The sequence below is a fragment of the Sphaeramia orbicularis genome, chromosome 14, assembly GCF_902148855.1.
Source record: "Sphaeramia orbicularis chromosome 14, fSphaOr1.1, whole genome shotgun sequence".
Taxonomy (NCBI): Eukaryota; Metazoa; Chordata; class Actinopteri; order Kurtiformes; family Apogonidae; genus Sphaeramia; species Sphaeramia orbicularis.
In genome coordinates this window covers 23,869,020-23,888,809 of record NC_043970.1, presented here as the reverse complement: position 1 = coordinate 23,888,809, position 19,790 = coordinate 23,869,020, and the positions used below count along the sequence as shown (strand labels likewise).

The following is a 19,790-nucleotide window of genomic DNA, read 5'->3' as shown; positions in this document are numbered from 1 at the left end:
TAAAAACATTAATTTGTTTATTTTCATTGACTATCATGTAAAGTGTTTACTGTCATAGCTGAAACGGCAGCTTATCTGATGTAAGTAGATGTTTTAAGAAAGAGGCAGGTATTATAAGTTTTCTTCATCCTACTCCTTTCCAATCATTTAAACTGGAATAAATAATGAAATGAAAATGAAACATTGTCTGCTTAAAAAGTCTGCACTGCACACGTCATCATGCGCAAGCACATTATTGATGAAATACCTTTGAAACGTCTACACTTTCCTGTATGTAAATGGCTTTTCAGGCTCAGTAACAAAATTGTGACATACTCCTGAGAATACTTTGACTTGCCAAGGCCTTCAGGAAAATTCCCAATGTCCCAACTTTAATTACAATATTACCTAAACAGGTGCAAGTAGCATGAAAGCAGCTGAAAGGAGCTCTATTCAGTACATGGAAGCTATTCACCTATCACACAGCGTCCCCATCCTGTTCATTTGATGCTGGTGTAGGAGCATTTTGGTTTTGTTTGTTAGTAATTTTGTACCTGTGTCAAGGTTTCCTGTCAAAAATACTCAAATACATAATTTTAAAAAAGGAAAGAAAAAAAAAAAAAAGGAAATTTCTCTGGTCTTTTTCAATTCTCTGGGTGTTTGCAGACCACAGGAAGTAAAATGTCTCATTTTTATTTTGGATTTCCAGTATTTAATCACTGCTTGGTATGATTCAAAATATTGTTGACAAAGGGCAGGAGCCAGTGTGTGTAAGCCTTACACGGCCTTATCGTATTTCTTTCCTCTTGTGATGCAACAGTATTCCATCTGCACAGAGGCTTTGGAGCAGTTGGCAGCAGAAAACACTGTCCATGGTTCTGAATTTCATTGGCTCTAGACACATACAGTACATGACAACCGTTGGTTACAACTGTGGTTAAGGGTTTTGGATGTCTAAGTCTATCCGTGGCATTTACCGGTTCATTTTTTTTTTCCTTTTCTTTTTATCTTTTTCTTTTTTGGTTACAAGCAATTGAAGAACAAAAATTGATTTATTTTGTATTTGCTGCGAGACAATAGCGATCATGTGCTCTGCCGCATTTCATTTTTAGAGACAGTATGTATTATATTCGAGATGGCATTTCAGGAATACTGTGACAATAAAGACAAAAACATGCATGTAAATGTAGGAAACAAATCAACTACTGTATGTCTTTGTTCATATCACTAATGTATGCTATATCAGTCTTCAAGCATACTAATTAAATAGTTTATCACATCATTTTAGCATGCAGATGACTGATTATACTAGAATAACGTATTATTATCTATTAACCACTATATGTACATGAAATGAATTTAAGAGTAAAGTAGGAGCAGCAAACAAATCTACCGAATAAATGAATATTAGTGCAATTCGACACCCACAATATACACCACACCTATTATGACTCCATTCATCTGTGTATATTTGTAGTGAAATAACATCTGGGCTGCAACTAGTCTTTTAATAACCCATTAATCTATAAAAAATAATAATCTGCACTTTATTTTATTGATGAACTGTTGATATGACATCCAATATAACAGTTAAATATCTGGTGTATCACAGTTAGATGGTGCTCTTCATAATTTTCTAGTCCGTGGTGAAGTCATTAAATATGGATGTAGCCTAATCTCTAACTTTAACCCTTAAAGTAGCGCGGAGTAGTCTAAATATCCTCATGTGGTAAACATGTTAAAGCTTCAAATGATCTGCTTAGCTTAAACTGAGAGATATGTAAACATGAGTACGCTACAAAGCACGCATGCAAACACACATTTTCATTTTATAGCTTTTATATCACACCCATTTAGCTTGCTACACCGACTCATTTTATCCAACAGCATGTTCACACTGCATTTAATTAGAGCCTGAGGGGAATTCAAAAAAGAGGAAGAAATAAAGGATAATTCCATAACAGAGATGAACTTTGTTTTTTTTAGCATAATTCTTCATAATTAGAAATGTTCACAATCCAAAATCGTAGAATATTTCACATGCAGGGAAAGCTACGACTTGCAGACATTCTATCAAGAGTTTTGTAGGAACTTACATGTCCACATGCCCAATGAAAAGCCATTGTTGAACAGGAGCACAGTTAATTAAAGCAAGGGCACCACTTTACATCTGTCACATCACTTGGCAGTTACTTTAATTATATATTTTGGTCAATCTGTTCTTCCTGATGTGAGAGGGGATGCCATACATGAGACAACATCTGCTGAGGTATGTCACATGAGCTGCAACAGCTGTCCGTGTTTTTACGCAGCCTGTCAATCACTTGAATTATCCCTCATACACGTTTATGTTATCATATTGAGAAGCTGCAAACCTAGTGCTGAGAGCTTACATCTGTGCCGCAGTTACAATTAATACTTTTTTTACTAAGCAGGAAATCTACACACAAACACGAAGATTGGCACTACACACAAATACCCAGACACACCCTGTGGCTTGCAGTCATTTTGGTCCCTTATGTTGTCCATCAAGGAGACAGTGGTGACTGTTCTCAAAACTGACTCCACCCACAAAGGCTTGTGATCACCTCAGCTGTCAGACGGCATCTGCTGAAACTACCAACCAGCCAACTGTGAGACTGGCTCAGAAGAAAATGTGTCACCTACACATGTTTACAGCTCAGCGGTATATTTTCCACTTCTATTTTTGCTAATTGTTCTGTGGTAAACTTTTTTTCTGAAAAGTCCTATGAGATGTCAAACTGTTTTGTATAGATGCCACGCAGTGTGAGATATGGTATAGAGGCGTCTTGAAAGCTCATGTCAACTTGTCTTCGATAAAAATAAATTACATTCACTAATGTCAAATATTTTCAATTCAAAACCATGGCATCTTTTTGAAAGCCACCGATGCAACAATAATACTGTATTGTTAGAGTCGATATTGTTATGTTACACAATGTACAATGTTTTTAGAAGCTCTGAATGTTTTTTTTTTTGTTGTTGTTGTGTTTAGAGGTGGTATTGAATTCATTTCTATATCCCATGTACAGATGTCTTAAAAGAATGATCAAATCACACCATCTGCCCCATACTGGGTATATATACAATATTTAAAGAAGACAGGAAGAATCTTCTCTTATCCCCTTTTCACACATGCACTCAAACACATATACACATTTGCAGCCCAAGACACATGTTCACACACTTGCAGATGACACAGAAACCTAGAGACACACTAGCTTTCTATCCCTAGACTCCACAATTTTTCCGTTCGTAATCCCCTCTGAGTCTATTAATATTTCCATGGTTTCCATGGCAATTTAGCCTTGCCAAATGTTGTACAGATAAGAGGAGATAAGAGCATAAGGAGCATGGAGATAAGAGCAAGTGACCTGTAGAGATCATAGTACTAGAGGTCAGGCAGGAGAGCAGGAGTGAGTCACTGAGAAATGAACCTTCCTTGCTCAGCTTTACTGCTGACCCAGTGAAATAACAGAATATGAAGTTTTCTAGTAGTAACACTTGAGAAATATCTAGAGTTATCAATTTTTGCAGCAACCTTTTAAACGTTTTCACCCAAAGATAAGTTACATGGGGCCAACTAACATTACAAACCCCTCTCTGTGCAGTTAAACATTTTATATGTTGATAAAACGGATCCTGAAAAATTCTGAATATTTTGCACTTTTCTCAAATACCATTAAGGATATTCAAACTTTATTCCTGCTTTTTGCAAGCTATATGCCTACACTTTAACGTATTCATCCTAATATCTTGAGAGAGAAGAGAAATAGGGCAGTAACAAATCTGTGATTAATTTTTAAGTGTCATTTTATATATTTGCAATATGAATGGACTGATGGCACTATAACGGAGAGAGTGAAATTCAGATATAATGTCATGATACTATCACTTGGGTAGATCATTGCTTATTATTCAGTAGCTCATCGACCTGTCTTCTAATACAATCTCTATTGACAGTTAGATTTTATAAGGTATAGGTTTACCTGTTTGTTGTTGTACTTCGGGTGGCTGGTCTTGTAGCTGTAATCTGAGTACTGGTCTGAGCCGGTGGAGTTGTCATCTCCTCCCGTTCCTACAAAGGTGTTGGCGGCAGGAAGGTCCTGGACGGCCTGGTGCTTCTGCGAAGCCGATGGGGACTGTGCCTGCAGCTGGATGGAGGGTAGGGGGGAGTTGGAGCGGTAGTGCCTGCCTATATCTGGGCTTCCTGGTGAATATGTCAAGGGCAGGTGTATCCTGGGGCTATCATTGACACCATCGAGGTTGAACTTTAGACTTTTTTGAAGGCTGACTTCCTCCTCTTCACCGAGTGGTTTGGAGGACTTCTGGGGCTTTCCCTTTCTGCCTCGTTTACCTTTAGTATTTTTTGGTGCCTGTTTGGGTGCATATAAGTCCTTTGTTTCTTTCTTGCCAGCCTGATAACCGCTCTTAGTTTCTCTCTGGATGCGGTGTCGGATAAATACTACCACCAAGATCAACATGACAACACCTGCCACACCAGCGAGGCTTCCAAACAAAATGTTACTTCGCTGTGCTGCAAATCCATTGTCAGGATCACCGGCGATGTCCCTGTCTAGTGGAGTGTAGAGACTGTGTCCAACTAGGGCTTCCACTAAGCTGACATTCGAAATGGTTTCATTCACGTAGATGTGGACCAAGGCAGTGGCGTGGCGTGAAGGCTTTCCCCTGTCACTTACTCGCACCACTAAACGATGTAGTCCACCATGTTTTCGTGTCATCTCCTTAGCTAAAGTGATCTCTCCACTGGTGGGGGAGATTCGGAATAACTGATAAGGGTTTCCACCTGCTATACTAAAAACTAGCTCGGCATTGGGCCCACTGTCCAAATCTTCAGCTTCCACTATTTCCACATGATGATCTGGGGAAGCTAGAGGGGACAGTTGCTTGAAGGAGGAATTAGAAGGCTTGGTGACAACAGGATCGTTGTCATTTTCATCCAGGACATTGATGGTGACACCCACATACGAAGACCTAGGTGGTTCTCCTCCGTCCACTGCTTTTAGACGAAAAGTATAGCTACTTTCCTTCTCCCTGTCAAATGAAATGCTGGAGAGAATTGTGCCTGTCCCATTTTGGACTACAAACTTTCCTCCATCAGGCTCCACAGAGAGGTGAACACGGGCATTCTCACCTTTGTCCACATCCAGTACCGTCACCATGCCAACTGGACTGAGGGGAGGCATGTTTTCCAGAACTGAAAAGCTGTAGCCACTAAGCATAAACTTGGGGTCATTGTCATTTCGATCAAGGACTTTTATTACCACAGTTGCTGTTCCTTTGTGAACAGGTGAACCCTTATCTGCTGCAGTGACCCGGAACTCATAGCGCTCTTTATGTTCTCGATCAAGGGGGCTTCGGGCTCTTACTTCACCCGTATTTGAGTCGATTTCAAACAGACCTTTGATAGATGAGTCTGCCACTATATTATAGACAAGTTCTGCATTAGTGCCACTGTCTGCATCTGAGGCAGTAACATCCACAACCTTTTCCCCTGGTTGGTTCTCTTCTGCAAAATCTACCTCAAACAAGGTTGGGGAGAATATTGGAGAGTTGTCATTCACATCAGTCACCTGCACCTTTAAAGAATTTGTACTGGAGAGCGCTGGGTTTCCAGAGTCCACAGCCACAATTTCAACTCGATAATCCCTAACTCTTTCGTAGTCAAGTGGAGTGGTTGTCTGCAGGAAATACTTCCTCTTGTTGTCACTAGAAGAGTCGCTGGCTGGGCGAAGCTGGAAGGGCACATCTCCTGCCACTACACAAGTGACTACAGCATTTTCTCCCTCATCCTTATCAGATACTTGCACTAAAGCGACGGCTGTTCCCACTGGCATGTCCTCTGAAATGTTAGCCACTCCTTCACTGTGGGTCACGAGACCAATTCCACGAATCTCCACAGCTGGAGCATTGTCGTTTTGGTCGGTCACTTCAATTGTCACAAAAGTTTTGGAGCTTTTAGGTTGAGGACCCTTGTCTCTTGCCACCACATAGAAGGACAAACTGCTGATTTCCTCTCTGTCCAGAGGACCTTTGACATAAATTATGCCGGTTGACCGATCAATTCGTAAGAGCTTTGGCACTGGATCTACTGCTTGGTGAAGGGTGTACTCAATTTCTCCATTGGGGCCCATATCAGAGTCATTTGCTTTGACCTGTAATCAAAATTAAAACTATGGTTAAAAGCGATACATGACTACCAGTGTGCAGAGAGAAAAAAAAAATGAGGGCAGTGTAATAAATAAATGAATGCACAGAGCAGCTTTTATGTACAGTATGTGTATTTCATTACTGCCTCCTTCTCACTACTGTTAATGTTTATGTCAATGGTCTTTTCATTCCTTTTTTGTAATTCTATTTCTATAAATAAGCTCTGGAAAGGTTCAAATGAAAACATGGGGCAAAATATTCAGGCTCTATTTCTTTGATGGCAATGATGCAATTTTACAGCAGTGTGCAGAGAAAATTCTCCAGAGTGTCTTACTCCTACCCTCAGATGTATGTCTATCTTTATTTCTGACAGTATAGTAGCATAATAGTGATAACCAGTATGTACATGCATGATATGGTAATTGTTTAATATTTTGAGTAATAATCCCTAAAATGCACATTTGAGAACTAGAGGAAAAACAACTTAGATATAATTCATGAATCATTTAAATATAGTGCATATTCAGGAACTACAGGCACAGGTGGCCTTAGTTTCTTGAAATCCTGCAACTGCTTGTCCTTGAGATTTAAAATGAAATGCTACAGTGAAGATATTCCTACACATTAAAACCAAATGTCCCAGCACAATGCACAAAAATGACACGCAAACAGAAAAAAAACAAAAAAAAAACAAAACAGTAATTTTAGGTTATCCTTAAACACAAATTGACTTAAAATAACTTATTAAACACAAAAACACTTGTACTTAAATCTTACCTGCAGCACAGAGTGCCCAACTGGACTGTTTTCCGAAACCTCTGCCTCATATGTCGACTTCTCAAACTTTGGAGAGTTATCATTGGCATCGGTGACAACCACTCTTAGCAAAGCACTGCTGTAGCGCTGTGGGTTTCCTCCATCCACTGCCTTGATGGTGAGGTCGTAGGAATCCTTTAACTCACGATCTAAGTTGCCCAGGACAATAAGCTGTGGGAGCTTTTCCCCTCTGTCCTCAGCCACTTGTAAACCAAACAGGGTTGCTGCATCTAGCCCTGCAGTCAGGGCATAATCAGCCACGCCATTCCTGTCTGAGTCCCTATCTGTGGCAAGAGGGATGGAGAAAAGTGCACCCATCATTGTGTTCTCGGGGACAGAGATGGTGAGCACAGAAGAGGGAAACTGAGGGGTGTTGTCATTGATGTCCTGTACCTCAATACGCCCTTCAATGAGTCTTGGACTCTGGTTTTGTATCAGATCTGTCACTGATACTTCAAACTCCAAGTAACAGGGCTTACCCTTAGCCAGGGAGCGACAGTCCTTAAGCGTCTCTCTGTCTATAGGGATCTCCGTGGTGAAAATGTCTCCTGTCTTTCCGTCAACACGAAGGTAAGGGGCACCCACCTCCAGCTTGTAGAGATGACCCGAGTCTGGCAGACCCTGGTCTGCTGCAAGACTACCAATTAGAGTGTTGGGGGGCTGCTCCTCTTGGACCCGGTACAGGATACTGCCTTTAGTGGAGCCACACAGCAGCACCAGGACCCACAACAGCACTGCTCGTAAATTCTGTTCCATTAGGTCATCAGAAGATCTGCCTGTAAGATGACAAAGAGAGTTGTTTCCCTTAGAGAGTGATTCTTGAGGACTTGATGGAAGCATAATTTTGGTCATTATTTAACTATAGCTGAAAGGGGAAATCACAGAATTCACTTCAGAGGGACAAAAAGAGCAGAAAAAAGGTTTGTCTTCATTTTATTTGTACATTTTACCTCGAAGGCTATAAAATGGACTATTTGTTGACAATAAGTTGTACCAAAACCTACAGCATGCCTGTAAGCACAATAGAATAAATAAAACAACAACAAAGGGGAGAAAGAAGCATGTTCAAAAATACAATCAGAAATATAACCCAGCATGGTTTCTATTATATTCCAAAGCTTCAATGGCTTTAATGAACATCTCCGTTTTTACAAATTCCATGTTGAAATTAATGTCAGAACAAGAAATAACATCTTGTGAGCTCAGAAGCAAAACAAACTTGAGGGCCAGTGTGGATTGTTTCAGCTGCTTAATCAAATAAAAATGTAATACAAAATCTGAGAGATTCCATACAGCCTAAGAGACTCATTATTTCAATATTACACTAGAAGGCTTTTAGTGGCAGAGCAGCTCAAAATAATCTATAGCGTGCAAAATATTTCATAAATGCATCCTTACAAATGTGCCAGAACAGTTTCTACAGATTGAACTGGTATCTGGTGCATTTTATTGTCAGAGGCTCCTGAATATTGAGGTCTCACACACACCGAGGGTCATAAAGCCAATGAGGCCACTGCTCATCAGACTGATTATGCAACTTGGCCATTATCATCACATGCAGCCTCCAACAATGCACAATACAGAAATCTACGCTCCACTGCTACTGGCTAGCTTAAACACTGTAATCATTATGTTTGATTTTGAACCTTTCAACTCTGTAATTATAACCCATTATTTGAGTGTCTTCTTTGATGTGTATTCCCCTAGCTAAAAAAAATTCTGTCTTTTTTCATGCTGCAACAATGTTAAACTATAATTATTTCCTCTGTGTGCATGTGTGTGTGAGAAAGTGTGAAGTTCTTTAGTAAATAAGAGGCAAATTGGCACAGAGGTTAAATATCAAGGTTCACAGCACTTGAGACTTGTACTGGCTACATTTGACTAGTTTTGTACGTGATGTCTTCAAGGGTCTTTTCACATTTCATATCCCACATGTACTTTGTTTACTTTCTTTAAAATGCAATAATCCAATATGATGGATGTGATTAATATTATATTCATGGGTCAGATGAAGTGGTAACACATGGACACATTTCATGTTCAACAGTCTCTGTCATGTAAGCAGAGTAACTTATATGCATGTATTATACATATCTGAGTAAGTATTTATGAGCACTTTAACATTATGTACAACAAAATTTGGGGAGAAAAAATTTGTAAGTGAAAAATGTAAAATTACTGCTCGGTAACACGTGAACTTGAAACGGACATCAATTTTTAAAGCTTTAGGCAAAAATTCAAAACATGTGGTTCTCGACAGAAATTGAAATAAAGTAGGACAAAACCTTTTCGATATTATGTTCAACTATGCTGAAAATACGTTTTGGGGTAAAATATTGAAAAGTCTCTGTTTTATCGACATGAGAATGTGGTAACACATGGACAGGCTGCCATAGTAACACGTGGATGACTCTTTGCCATTGTATGCATCACCCAAAATGTTGAGTTATTTTTTAAAAACAAGCCAGATATAATCACAATGTTTTATTTAATATATTCAATACTAACACACTGTTACTTACAACTTGTGGTGGTCCATACTGATACAGGTAAAGTGCAAATAAAGAGTAATTTCTCAGTAACAGTTCACAGATAGTCTTTTTAAACGTGACCAGTGTATGAATTTACAAACTTCATCATTCAGAATTTGTATTTCTCAAAGTAATAGACAGTCTTGTCATGTCTTTTTGTTAATTTAATGCAGCCTAGCAGAAGGTTTGGAAATTCTCCTGTACTGTGTAAGTGGCATTTTAAAAAGGATAACAGTTCCATAAAATAGAGATCTTCAGCTAAAAAATGAGTTCACTTGATAAATGATGTGTGCAAATGTACTTTTTTATGTTGATGTTCACTTTCGCTTGATCAGACCCTCATACTGGCTCTATTAAATGTATACCACACTTGTAGTCTTTCCCAGACAAACCAGCCCATATGATCACATTTCAATCAGTCAATCAATCAATCAATCAATCAATCAATCAATCAACCAACCAACCAACCAGTCACATTTTATTTATATAGGGTCAAATCATAATAAAAGTTATTTCATGGTGTAGACCAGACTTAATATTAAATGCAGTATATAGCAGATTTCTCTTTCCTTAAAATTCATATCATATTAATTTGCACAACTATACTGCACTGTGCAGAGATGACCAGTACCAGTCTCATATTACCATATACAGGGAAAAACATTTTACTATCAATTCTGTATTGATTTAAAACTGAAAAAGAAAAATAGAATACTTGCACACACTGTATATGTTATTTCCCAATACCTCAGGTTTAACAGTTTGGAATCTGTACTGGGACTGGGATCAGTGCATCCTATTTGTGGCTGAATCAGTGTGTTGTTCTTGGGCTTGAATCAGTGCCTTCTGTAACTCCATATACGAAACAATGTTCCAGAGGAGAGCAAAGCAAATATGTACAAAGCTAGGCAGCAAAACACAAATATACAGAAATCCAATAAGAAATCCAATTCCTTCTGAATACATTAAAATTGGAAGTGCTGGTTATTGATGCGCTAATTGCTTAGTTATCGATGTGCCCCTTTTTACATTTGCAGGGGGAGTCTGCAGTCAATGTGGCGTAAATGGTGACTGTGTATGCTGCGTGTTCATGTGTGACAAAGAAAAAGGCAGGCAGGAGTAAAAAGATTATCCAGGGATACAATACAAAATACCTGTTTGGTACCCACAGCTGACAGTTCCTATTTAATCAACAGTGGTATCAAATGATATCGAACAGGCACTGTGTATGTCCCTATACTGGTTATACATGTGTTACATACAGCTGCCCCCTTAAAAAGGGAACTTGTTTGAAAGAATATATATATATATTCTCTAAAATGTATAAAATCAGCTTGCCACCATCAAATGATGTGTGCTTTATAAACCTCACCACCTGCATCATCTGTTTATTCAGTTAACTGTACTGTTATTCACTATTAAATTTAAGTCTACAAAATCACCCTTAAAAGGGGCCATTTAAAAATGAAAACCATTTTTCATGTCATAATATTCTGTTTACCTATAACTGTCCCCCTTCCATTAAAGCCACTCCTAGAATGAATAGGCGTGCTTTGGTAGTGACATGATTGTTATGGTTGATGACACTCATGACTTAATGTCTTCCAGTTGGCCTCATGCCTGTCTTCCAGATGGCTCTGTGCCTGGCAGCCACAGCGAATCGGTGTTCTTTTTTTTTCTTTGTTTACATTTACATTAAAATTCATGTTGTTTGTGAAATATGCCATTTTGCCATTAGCCGGCAGGGATCTCTTATCTGAAGAAGATTATTGACACCATGTCTTCAGGATTTTATCTCACATTTCTGGTCTGTCTCACAAATATTTTATCAAACATCTGACAGCATCACATTTCTTTTCCTCCTCTCAAAACAGCTAAAGGTGGCAGTGAAGGGAAACTTGTGCTGAAACTGCTAAGATTTCTCACTAGAGGAGGATGTGAGACTTTTTGGACTACTTCATGTCTCACCAAAGTTCACTTACCTGAACAGCAAAATGGATGATTTAGAACTGCTGAACACGACTAGGAGTGACATTTCCTGCATCTCAGCGCTTTTTCCCTGAAAAACTTGGTTATCATCTGCCATCCCAGATGGTGTGGTAGACCCATAAGACTACAAGCTGATTCAGGCAGATTGCAATACATAGCTCAGCATAAAATCAAAAGGAAGAACAAGGGGTGAGCTTTCCAGTGTGATCCAGTGTGTCTATCATATTAGTATCCCAGTCAACCGACGTATTATTAAATTCTTGTTTGCTTAGTTAAAGATTTTGCTTATGTAGTGCCAACAAGTGAGCAGATCAGTCAATGCAGCATCACAGTTGTAAACAAGTGTGAGGCTGAGGAAGGTGGCTCCGTACTGTTAAAAACCATCCTGCCAAAAGCCTGTGGTTACGCTGTGCTTTTGTAATACCCAGAAGTCTTTCATTTATGTGTTGTCTTTCGCTTACTTCAGTTACAAAATCAAAACAGCACCACATAACAGCCTAGAGGTGAATGGTGATTGGGTGACCTCAGATACAGTAAGTGTTGTACAAGTGCAGTACCCATTATATTTCCATAATGAAGGAGTGTTACAACTCTGCAAAGCCTAAAAACCCTATGCTACAATTCTCAAAGCACTATACGCAGAGAAAAGCAATCTGTAAATAGAAAAAAGTCAAACTACACATTGAGCCAGACTCTTATGGAGTTGCTCCTGTGCTACAAATAATCTGAAGAAATATCCTTCCAAGTACGATCAAGGCATCCAGCGTCCACTGAGAACAAAACTTTAGGTCTATCACTGAAACAGCTTTCAGCACATAACTGCACGCTGTGATCATGCAATGGTCCAGATGGTTCCAACATAGAGAAAAGCTGAAGGCAGCCTGTACCACAGTATGAAGGTGGACCTTCAAAGACAGCCTCAAACGGCCTTGCTATTTGCTGCTATTGCATGTGGAGAAATTTAACTTCGCAAGAAAGACTGCAGTCATGGAAAATATCACCCCGCATAGGAGTTCAGAAGCCTTATGAGCATTACAGGAAAGGTGTGCTTCATGTCAGAAAACAATTGGACAAACCCCAGTTAATTAAGACCATCAGGGGTGCCAAGTCTAAGTACAAGACCGGACTAGAGAGTCAGTGTTTCATGACTCATACTCAGCATGGCCATCGTTCAACAGACCCACAAGCTGCAGGAGAAGCTCACCGAAGCACAGCCTCTCACCTGTCAATGACCTCTATAGTTAGAAATGGCTCAAAGAGAGAGAGTCATATGGGAGCTGCCACTTGTGCTGCTGTTTTACTGAAATATAGATACAGTATACAGTATATAACTTCAGTACTGTTGCCAGAGAATGGAAAACGAAGATGTTATTTGCCTCAGGATAAAGTTTTTATAGAGAAAAACAAAAACAAAACAGATGATTATTTTGTAAAAAAAAAAAAATCTAATTGGTTAAAAAAAAAAAAAACATTCAGAAGAACAAAACTGTTTTTGAATTCAATGTTCCTTCTAAGTCTGGAGAAACGAAACATGTATCACAGACTCCTATCTTAGAAACATTACAAACCCGTTCCTCCACCAACTGCTGTTTGCTTACCTATTTGTCAGACACAATACAGAAATTTCTGTACCACCCAGGCCCCTAGGGGAAAGAGTCTTGTTCATCCCCTCAGACTTTCAAACCATCATCCCTAAACTTCTCCACATGAGTTTTTCCAAAAGCCCTTTACACCACAGGCAGTTGTCAAACTGTCTTCAGGTATGTTGACATTTTGTAGGTGGGAGGAAAAGGAAAAAAATAAGGTTAACTTGGGCTTTGTCGGCTAAATGTTGAGATTTTCAATGTTTATTTTGTGATTCTTTTCTATAGGAATATCGAAGTCAAGAATAAAACATCCCTACAAATGGGATTTATCAGCCTTTTTTGGTTTAACCAAACCAACCTGCATATTTATAGACTTATACTTTAATATAAAATAAATCCCTAATGCTAAAGTCATCAGTAGATTGGCCACTTTTTCTTCATCAACTGTAGTGACAGATACCTTTTACAGTTTTGTAATGGAGTTTTGGCTTGATTTAAAGTACAAGAGAGATTAATAAGAGGAGTGGTGCATACAACAGTTGAGTGATGCTGTTATAGATGAACTATATTAAAGAATGAAGTACAATATAATTGTATTGCAGAGCATGTGTGCCTGTCCTGGTTACCATAGAGACAGACTATCTACTGACTGAGTCAACTCAGTGACTGACCGCGTGACATTTGCTCTTTAAGTCGACCATTCCACAGGTCCAGATGAAATGACTCAAGCATTCAATAAGCTATGGGGCCTATTTGTAAATTACTGATGTGTCAAAAATGTGAGGCTGTGTCAGAAAATTTTCAGCAGAATCCAAAATAGCATCATATGCAAGAGAGATTTTCATGCACCGGCATCACCAGTCCTTGATGTTTTATTCCTCTGCAGAACATAAACAGAACCTAAATTCTTATCCCTTACTTGGGACAAATCAGGAGCATGAATTTCTACTGTAGGATGTGCTTTTCTCTGCTTTGCCGGAGTGTGGAAAGATAACAGATGATTTAATGATTTTCCCAAGTGATGTGATTTGATATATTGGCTGACTCTGCGCCTTTAGCTAGTATAACAGGTAAAATCCATTACCCTCCACCGCTATGATTTATGACGGGTAGTATCACAGCTATGGGTCTCCTTTCAGATGATCTACCAATAGAATTTACAGCAAAATATTACTCTACACACTTTTAGTGACTGTAAGGCCTGGCTATCAGTGGTGAGAAGGCAAAGGCCTTTTGGCTAGAAACACTTACTAAGTGCATGGGCATTTGAATGAGCTCTTCATAGGCTACTCCACAGCACAAATACTGATGGAGGGTCACACCTTCAACCCCAAAAATCTAGATGCTTTCAGAGAGTATCACAGAGTTTAAAAGGGATTTATCAATGTTCTTGGTCGGTCACATACTTTGTTGCTGTGTCTGTCTGACTAAAACCAGTTTAATTGAATTTCACATGTCTGTTTGACTTGAACCCTAACAGTTTTTTTTTAACTATTTTTGAGCAGCTGTAAGTGTTTTGCAGCCTTTCGGATGTTAGATGTTTACTGAAAGGCAAACAGTTAAGAAATAATGTAATAAAACATCACAAGCTATTGAGAAGTGGAACATGTTAGTATCCCTAGATAGATAGATAGATAGATAGATAGATAGATAGATAGATAGATAGATAGATAGATAGATAGATAGATAGTACTGTAGAAGTAGGTTATGGCCCATTTTGATCTGGTCTGTTTTGATGGCGTTGGAGCCCACAGTACGTGTGGGAACTTAGACCGACATCACTATGTAGAGCAGACTATTAAAATGTGCCTGGTGGTCTGTGGAGTGGCGAGAAACAACACCCCAGACTCTCACCGGAGAGCACAGAAGATTATCCGTGTGCGCAAAACCAAAGATTTTTCCACCAACCTTTCAACATAACTATAGATTAGTTGTTAACATAGCAGGGTATATATCTAATTATAAACATTTACCCCCCCCCCCAAAAAAAAAATGGTTTCTGGTAAGTAAACAGCCTCAAATAAAGATCCACTAATAAAGGCAATTAGTGTGATGTTTGCGCCTGGTATAAAAGAGACTGCGCGAAAGCGATGATACAAATGGATCAGATTTTCTGCTTCACAGATTCATAATGGTATAATAAAATGCAATTAGCCGATGGCCAGTAAATATCAGATTGAAACGCCTAGCACTCATATTTTAGCTCAAGTGCGATGATATGCCGACTTAATGACTTAATACTATTATTCACGGAGGCTATATACCTCAAGTCCTGTTCGCAGATTTGGATTTCAGTGCGTCTTCTTTATCAATCATGGAGCGCATCATTTATCTCAGGTTGAGTATTTGTCTACTGTTGCCTTCCTTTCTCTGTGTATCAACCTGTAACACTATGCAGCTGGCGATATCAGGTTGTCTATGATAAAGTGCATCATAGACAACTTGTTGTAGTCTATATACAGAATCCATTTGACGCACAAGAAAAGAAGTGCATGTTTCCAGTTGAAACTTCAATCATCGTGACAACATGAAGCTCAAACGATTCTATATTCCGAACAAATCAAAGCAACTTTTTTTTTTCTTTTTTTTCTGCAGGTTTATTTTGCAGTCATGTCCGTACCTGAGTCAGAGACTTCTCTATGTGCGCTTGACGCGTTGCCAAACGGTCCGCAGTTGATATATCCACCGGTGATCCCAGAGGCTGGTGTCCAAACCTCCAATCTCCGACACAGTACAGGAATCAAAAGAACTTCAGGAAGCTATAATATCCATTCAAAGCAGTCATAACTTCCATTAAAAATAAAAAATAAATAAATAAATAAAAATCCTGCGTTTATTACCGTGATCTTCTTCAGATTTCAGTCCGTGTAAGTTATGAGCGCGTATTGATAGATTATTCTACTTTCAAACTGACAAATAAGGAGTCTCATCCCATGCGCACAGCCTAGTGTGTTCCATTTCCAATCCTCAGTAAATGATCCCTGCCAAGATTTGCACTCGTTAGCGCATCCCTTTAGTCCAAGTTTGTCCAGCGCTCCCTCTAACAGCTACACCAAGAAACCTAAAGCGCACTCTCAAAGACGCACTGACTGCGGGAAAGACTGCAACACAAATGTCATTTTTGCAACGCAAGTCGATAAAGCTAAGCGGTCCTTAACAAGAAGCCCATCTGAAGCATTTCCAGAGAGCAAGTGGTGAGATATTGTGGGTAGGTTAGTTGCTCCCTTCTCTCCCTATCTCTCCCTCTTCTCCCTCTCTCTCTCTCTCTCTCTCTCTCTCTCTACTCATCAGAGCGTGGGTGGAGGTGGGGCTCCCATCCACCGCAGCACACAGCAACTTCACACTCAACATCACATTATCCTGGGCTGTCTACCAAGAAATTGTGTGATTCCTGCAGTTTAAGAAGATCTCATCGAACTAGGTCACCTCGATTTTTTTTTTTTTTTTTTTTTTAAAGCACCTTATTAAATAGGAGAAACTGGCCATTACTGAGCATGCATTGCGCTTTTTTAAATTATTATTCCTGCAGAGTTCTTATTCATATTCATATCAAATGAAGCTTTTGTGCAGCTTATCTAAATTTGATGTAACAGGTAGCGTGCACTGACAGTTTACTTGTTGATATGCATTCCATGTGGTAAAATGAGTGGCCTAAAATGGAAGCTGGTTGGCCACTATTTATTCATTTGGCGCCACCCTCAGGCGGTTATAATAAGGAAAGGAAGTAATACAGTTCTGTGCATCAGCTGAGGAAATTAGGGGAATTGATTTTTAACACTGTTTGATGTTGGCGTAATGCATATTATAATGTTTCTTGCCAGTGAAGACAATATCTGTCTGTTGCAAAATGAAGGCTGTGCTGTTTGGTGTACATGGGGAAAAATACCTTTGTTATGTTTGACATCATCTGCAGCAGTGTAATTAAAAAACAATGCATTTGCTCAGGGCTATAAATCAGCATGGCTCAGCGGGGAGTGAAATCCATCCCACGCCACGGTTAGCCCGCTCCCTTTCTTGCTTTCTTTCTTTCTTTCCTCCAAAACACTGATGCCAGTGATCATAACTGCTTAAGCATGAGCAGCAGACCAGGAGCAATGAGTCAAACGAGGGTTTTGTCACAAAGGAAAGCCTTGAGCAATGTCCTCCGGAGAAAACTTGATTTCCTATCTTACCCAGCCATTCTGAAGCAAGAGTTTATCAGAGTGTTTCCAGTCTGTGATCCTTTACTCCTCCCCCATCTCTCATTAGCTGCAAACACACAGCTGTTGGGTTACCTCTCCAGGGCTCCCATTAAGGGCTGCCACTCAAGCTTACAGTGTCCCCGAGCCAATCATATTAGAGCTCCCGCCCACGCACTGCCACTGCTATGCAGCCCTTCACCAGCCTTACTAATAACATTTAAGTATTTTCACAGGTGGCCCATAAGTTGACTGAGAATTGAACAGGTAGAGAGATGGGAAAAATACTAAAACAACATAAGTAGCATTTATGGTAATAATGAATGGAATAAACATGTCCAGCAGACACGCGGCAGACCGTTTATGTCACATCATTACTGCTGATTTACATGTGGAAACCTTCACCGGAGACAGTTTATTTTTTTTAGAGAAGTGTTTAGCCATTAGTTTTGTTTTCTTTCAATCATATAGATGTAAATAGAAATTTTCGACAACTTTTCCAGATGATGACACATAAATTGAATTTTTTTATTTTGCATTACAGATTTATTGATTAATTGGTCATTTATTTTGAGTGTCTGCAAAGCACAAAAATAGCATAATGAGGGCCGGATCTACTACAGGTTTGCTTGTATTAAAATGTGTGCAAACTCATTGCACATGCAAAAAAATGTACAAACTGATTTACCAACAGTGCGCACTAAGGGTTGCGTCTTTCAAAGGTGCAAAATAGCGCGTCTGCATCCAGTTAGTACATTTGCCACAATGAATATACAATACGGGGCGTTTACATGCAATTGTGTGTGTGCTGGGAGGAGAAAATGTAAATATATTAATTTAGCACACGCAAAGTGATTTATCAAACCTGAAATAAATTTTGCTCATAGAAACTGCATCTGTATTTAACACGTCTCAAAAGGAGGTGCAAACGGTTTGGATGCATGATTGCACACACATGGCTGTGGTTAGGAGACATCGACATGAAGAACGAGATGCAGAGAACGCATTTTTTAACCCTTGTGTGAACATTTTTGGAATGACGGAAGAAAAAAATAATTGGAAACTTATGGCACCCCCCCCCCCACACACACACACACACACACACACATACACACACACACACTTTACAGGACTCTTTTCCACTCCTGATTGTGATTAAAAATATGGACTGACATTAGGATACAGTGTGACAAAATTATGTGCGCCTGACGGTCATTCAATCCAACAACCCCCACCACACACACACACACACACACAACACACACACACACACACACACACACACACACACACAACACACCTTTAAAATGAAAAATGAATGAATGAATGAATGAATGAATGAGTCATGCAATACCTTCTATGACCAACACTCCTCCAACGTACATTTTCATTGCGTCTGGATCATTCAGTCACTGTTCCCGTTAGTGCTGGTGCATGCCAGAGCAGTTTTTACAGCGTATTGTCTCCAGTAGCGCACACAAAACCCTCATTTAAATAGGGCGGTGTGCAAGACTTTGCACCTGTTGTAATTTGCACAAGCAATCTTGGTAAATCACCTGCAAACCGTGGTTACACCCCAAACGCAAAATTCTAGAATGTGCAAGTAAATCAGTACATGCAAGTTGGGATTTTAGTAGATCCGGCCCTGAATGTACTATTTACAAGTGAATAAAAATATATGCTCTTGTATACCAACACATACACACACACACACACACACACACATATGTCTTACACATATATATACATAAACACATACTTTGCATATCTTTGCCTGAAAAGGCAAAGGAAAACATACTGTTTATACCAACCTGTATTCCATAGTCATATACTGTTTAGTGTAAATTTGTTCAGCTGTTTCCTATTAGTGTAACATATAGACCACTTCAGCATTAACGTTAAGGTCTACATGCACTCTGGTGGCAGAAAAACATTGTATGACAATGAAGGTAAATTGAGAGATTGGAGAGAAAAGAGGAAGAAAAATGTCTTGTTGCGCTGTAGCTTGTCAGAATAGAAATGCTCAAAAAGGCAACCTTCACTTTTACCGAATACCTGTCGTTGAGACGCCCTTTGAGGCAAAACCGTAGACACTTAAGTCATTAAGCGGACAGACTGGACTGATGAATCATTTGGAATTCTGGGCTTTGCAGTGTCCATTTCATATCAATATGTACATTAAACAACACTCCCCAGCCATGCAAGTGCAGTTGGTCTGTCAGTATAGAGTTGGTCATTTTATTGTCCTTGTCGCTGACTAGGCAGCACGGTTGGTCCTCAACACACAACAAACCATCACACAAATCTCAGTATGTCAATATCCTGGACATTGGGACCCGCAAAGTACAAAGTTTGTAATATATTCCAAACCTGTTCTGTGTTCTTTGGGCTCTTAAACTGAAGGGTCAAACAGGATGTTCATAATAAAAAGTGACACGGGCTGTGTATGTGATTATTTTGCCTGTGAATTGTGTGAGTTACCATGGTATTCGTACCCGTAAAATGTCCGGTGCAACAAA

The 19,790-nt window shown here is 39.4% G+C and overlaps 1 protein-coding gene across 1 annotated transcript in view; it reads right to left on the bottom strand.

Moving 5' to 3' along the window:
• The window catches only part of pcdh1a (protocadherin 1a), a 116,244-nt gene extending 99,944 nt beyond the window's left edge, over positions 1–16,300 (bottom strand). The window contains exons 1-3 of the mRNA XM_030154186.1: positions 15,714–16,300; positions 6,949–7,763; positions 3,990–6,176 (exon numbers count right to left, since the gene is read on the bottom strand). Coding sequence (XP_030010046.1) covers positions 3,990–6,176; positions 6,949–7,743 — 2,982 coding nt within the window. The 5' untranslated portion in view covers positions 7,744–7,763; positions 15,714–16,300. The remainder of the gene's footprint in view (positions 1–3,989; positions 6,177–6,948; positions 7,764–15,713) is intronic.
• Between the last annotated feature and the right edge of the window lie 3,490 nt (positions 16,301–19,790).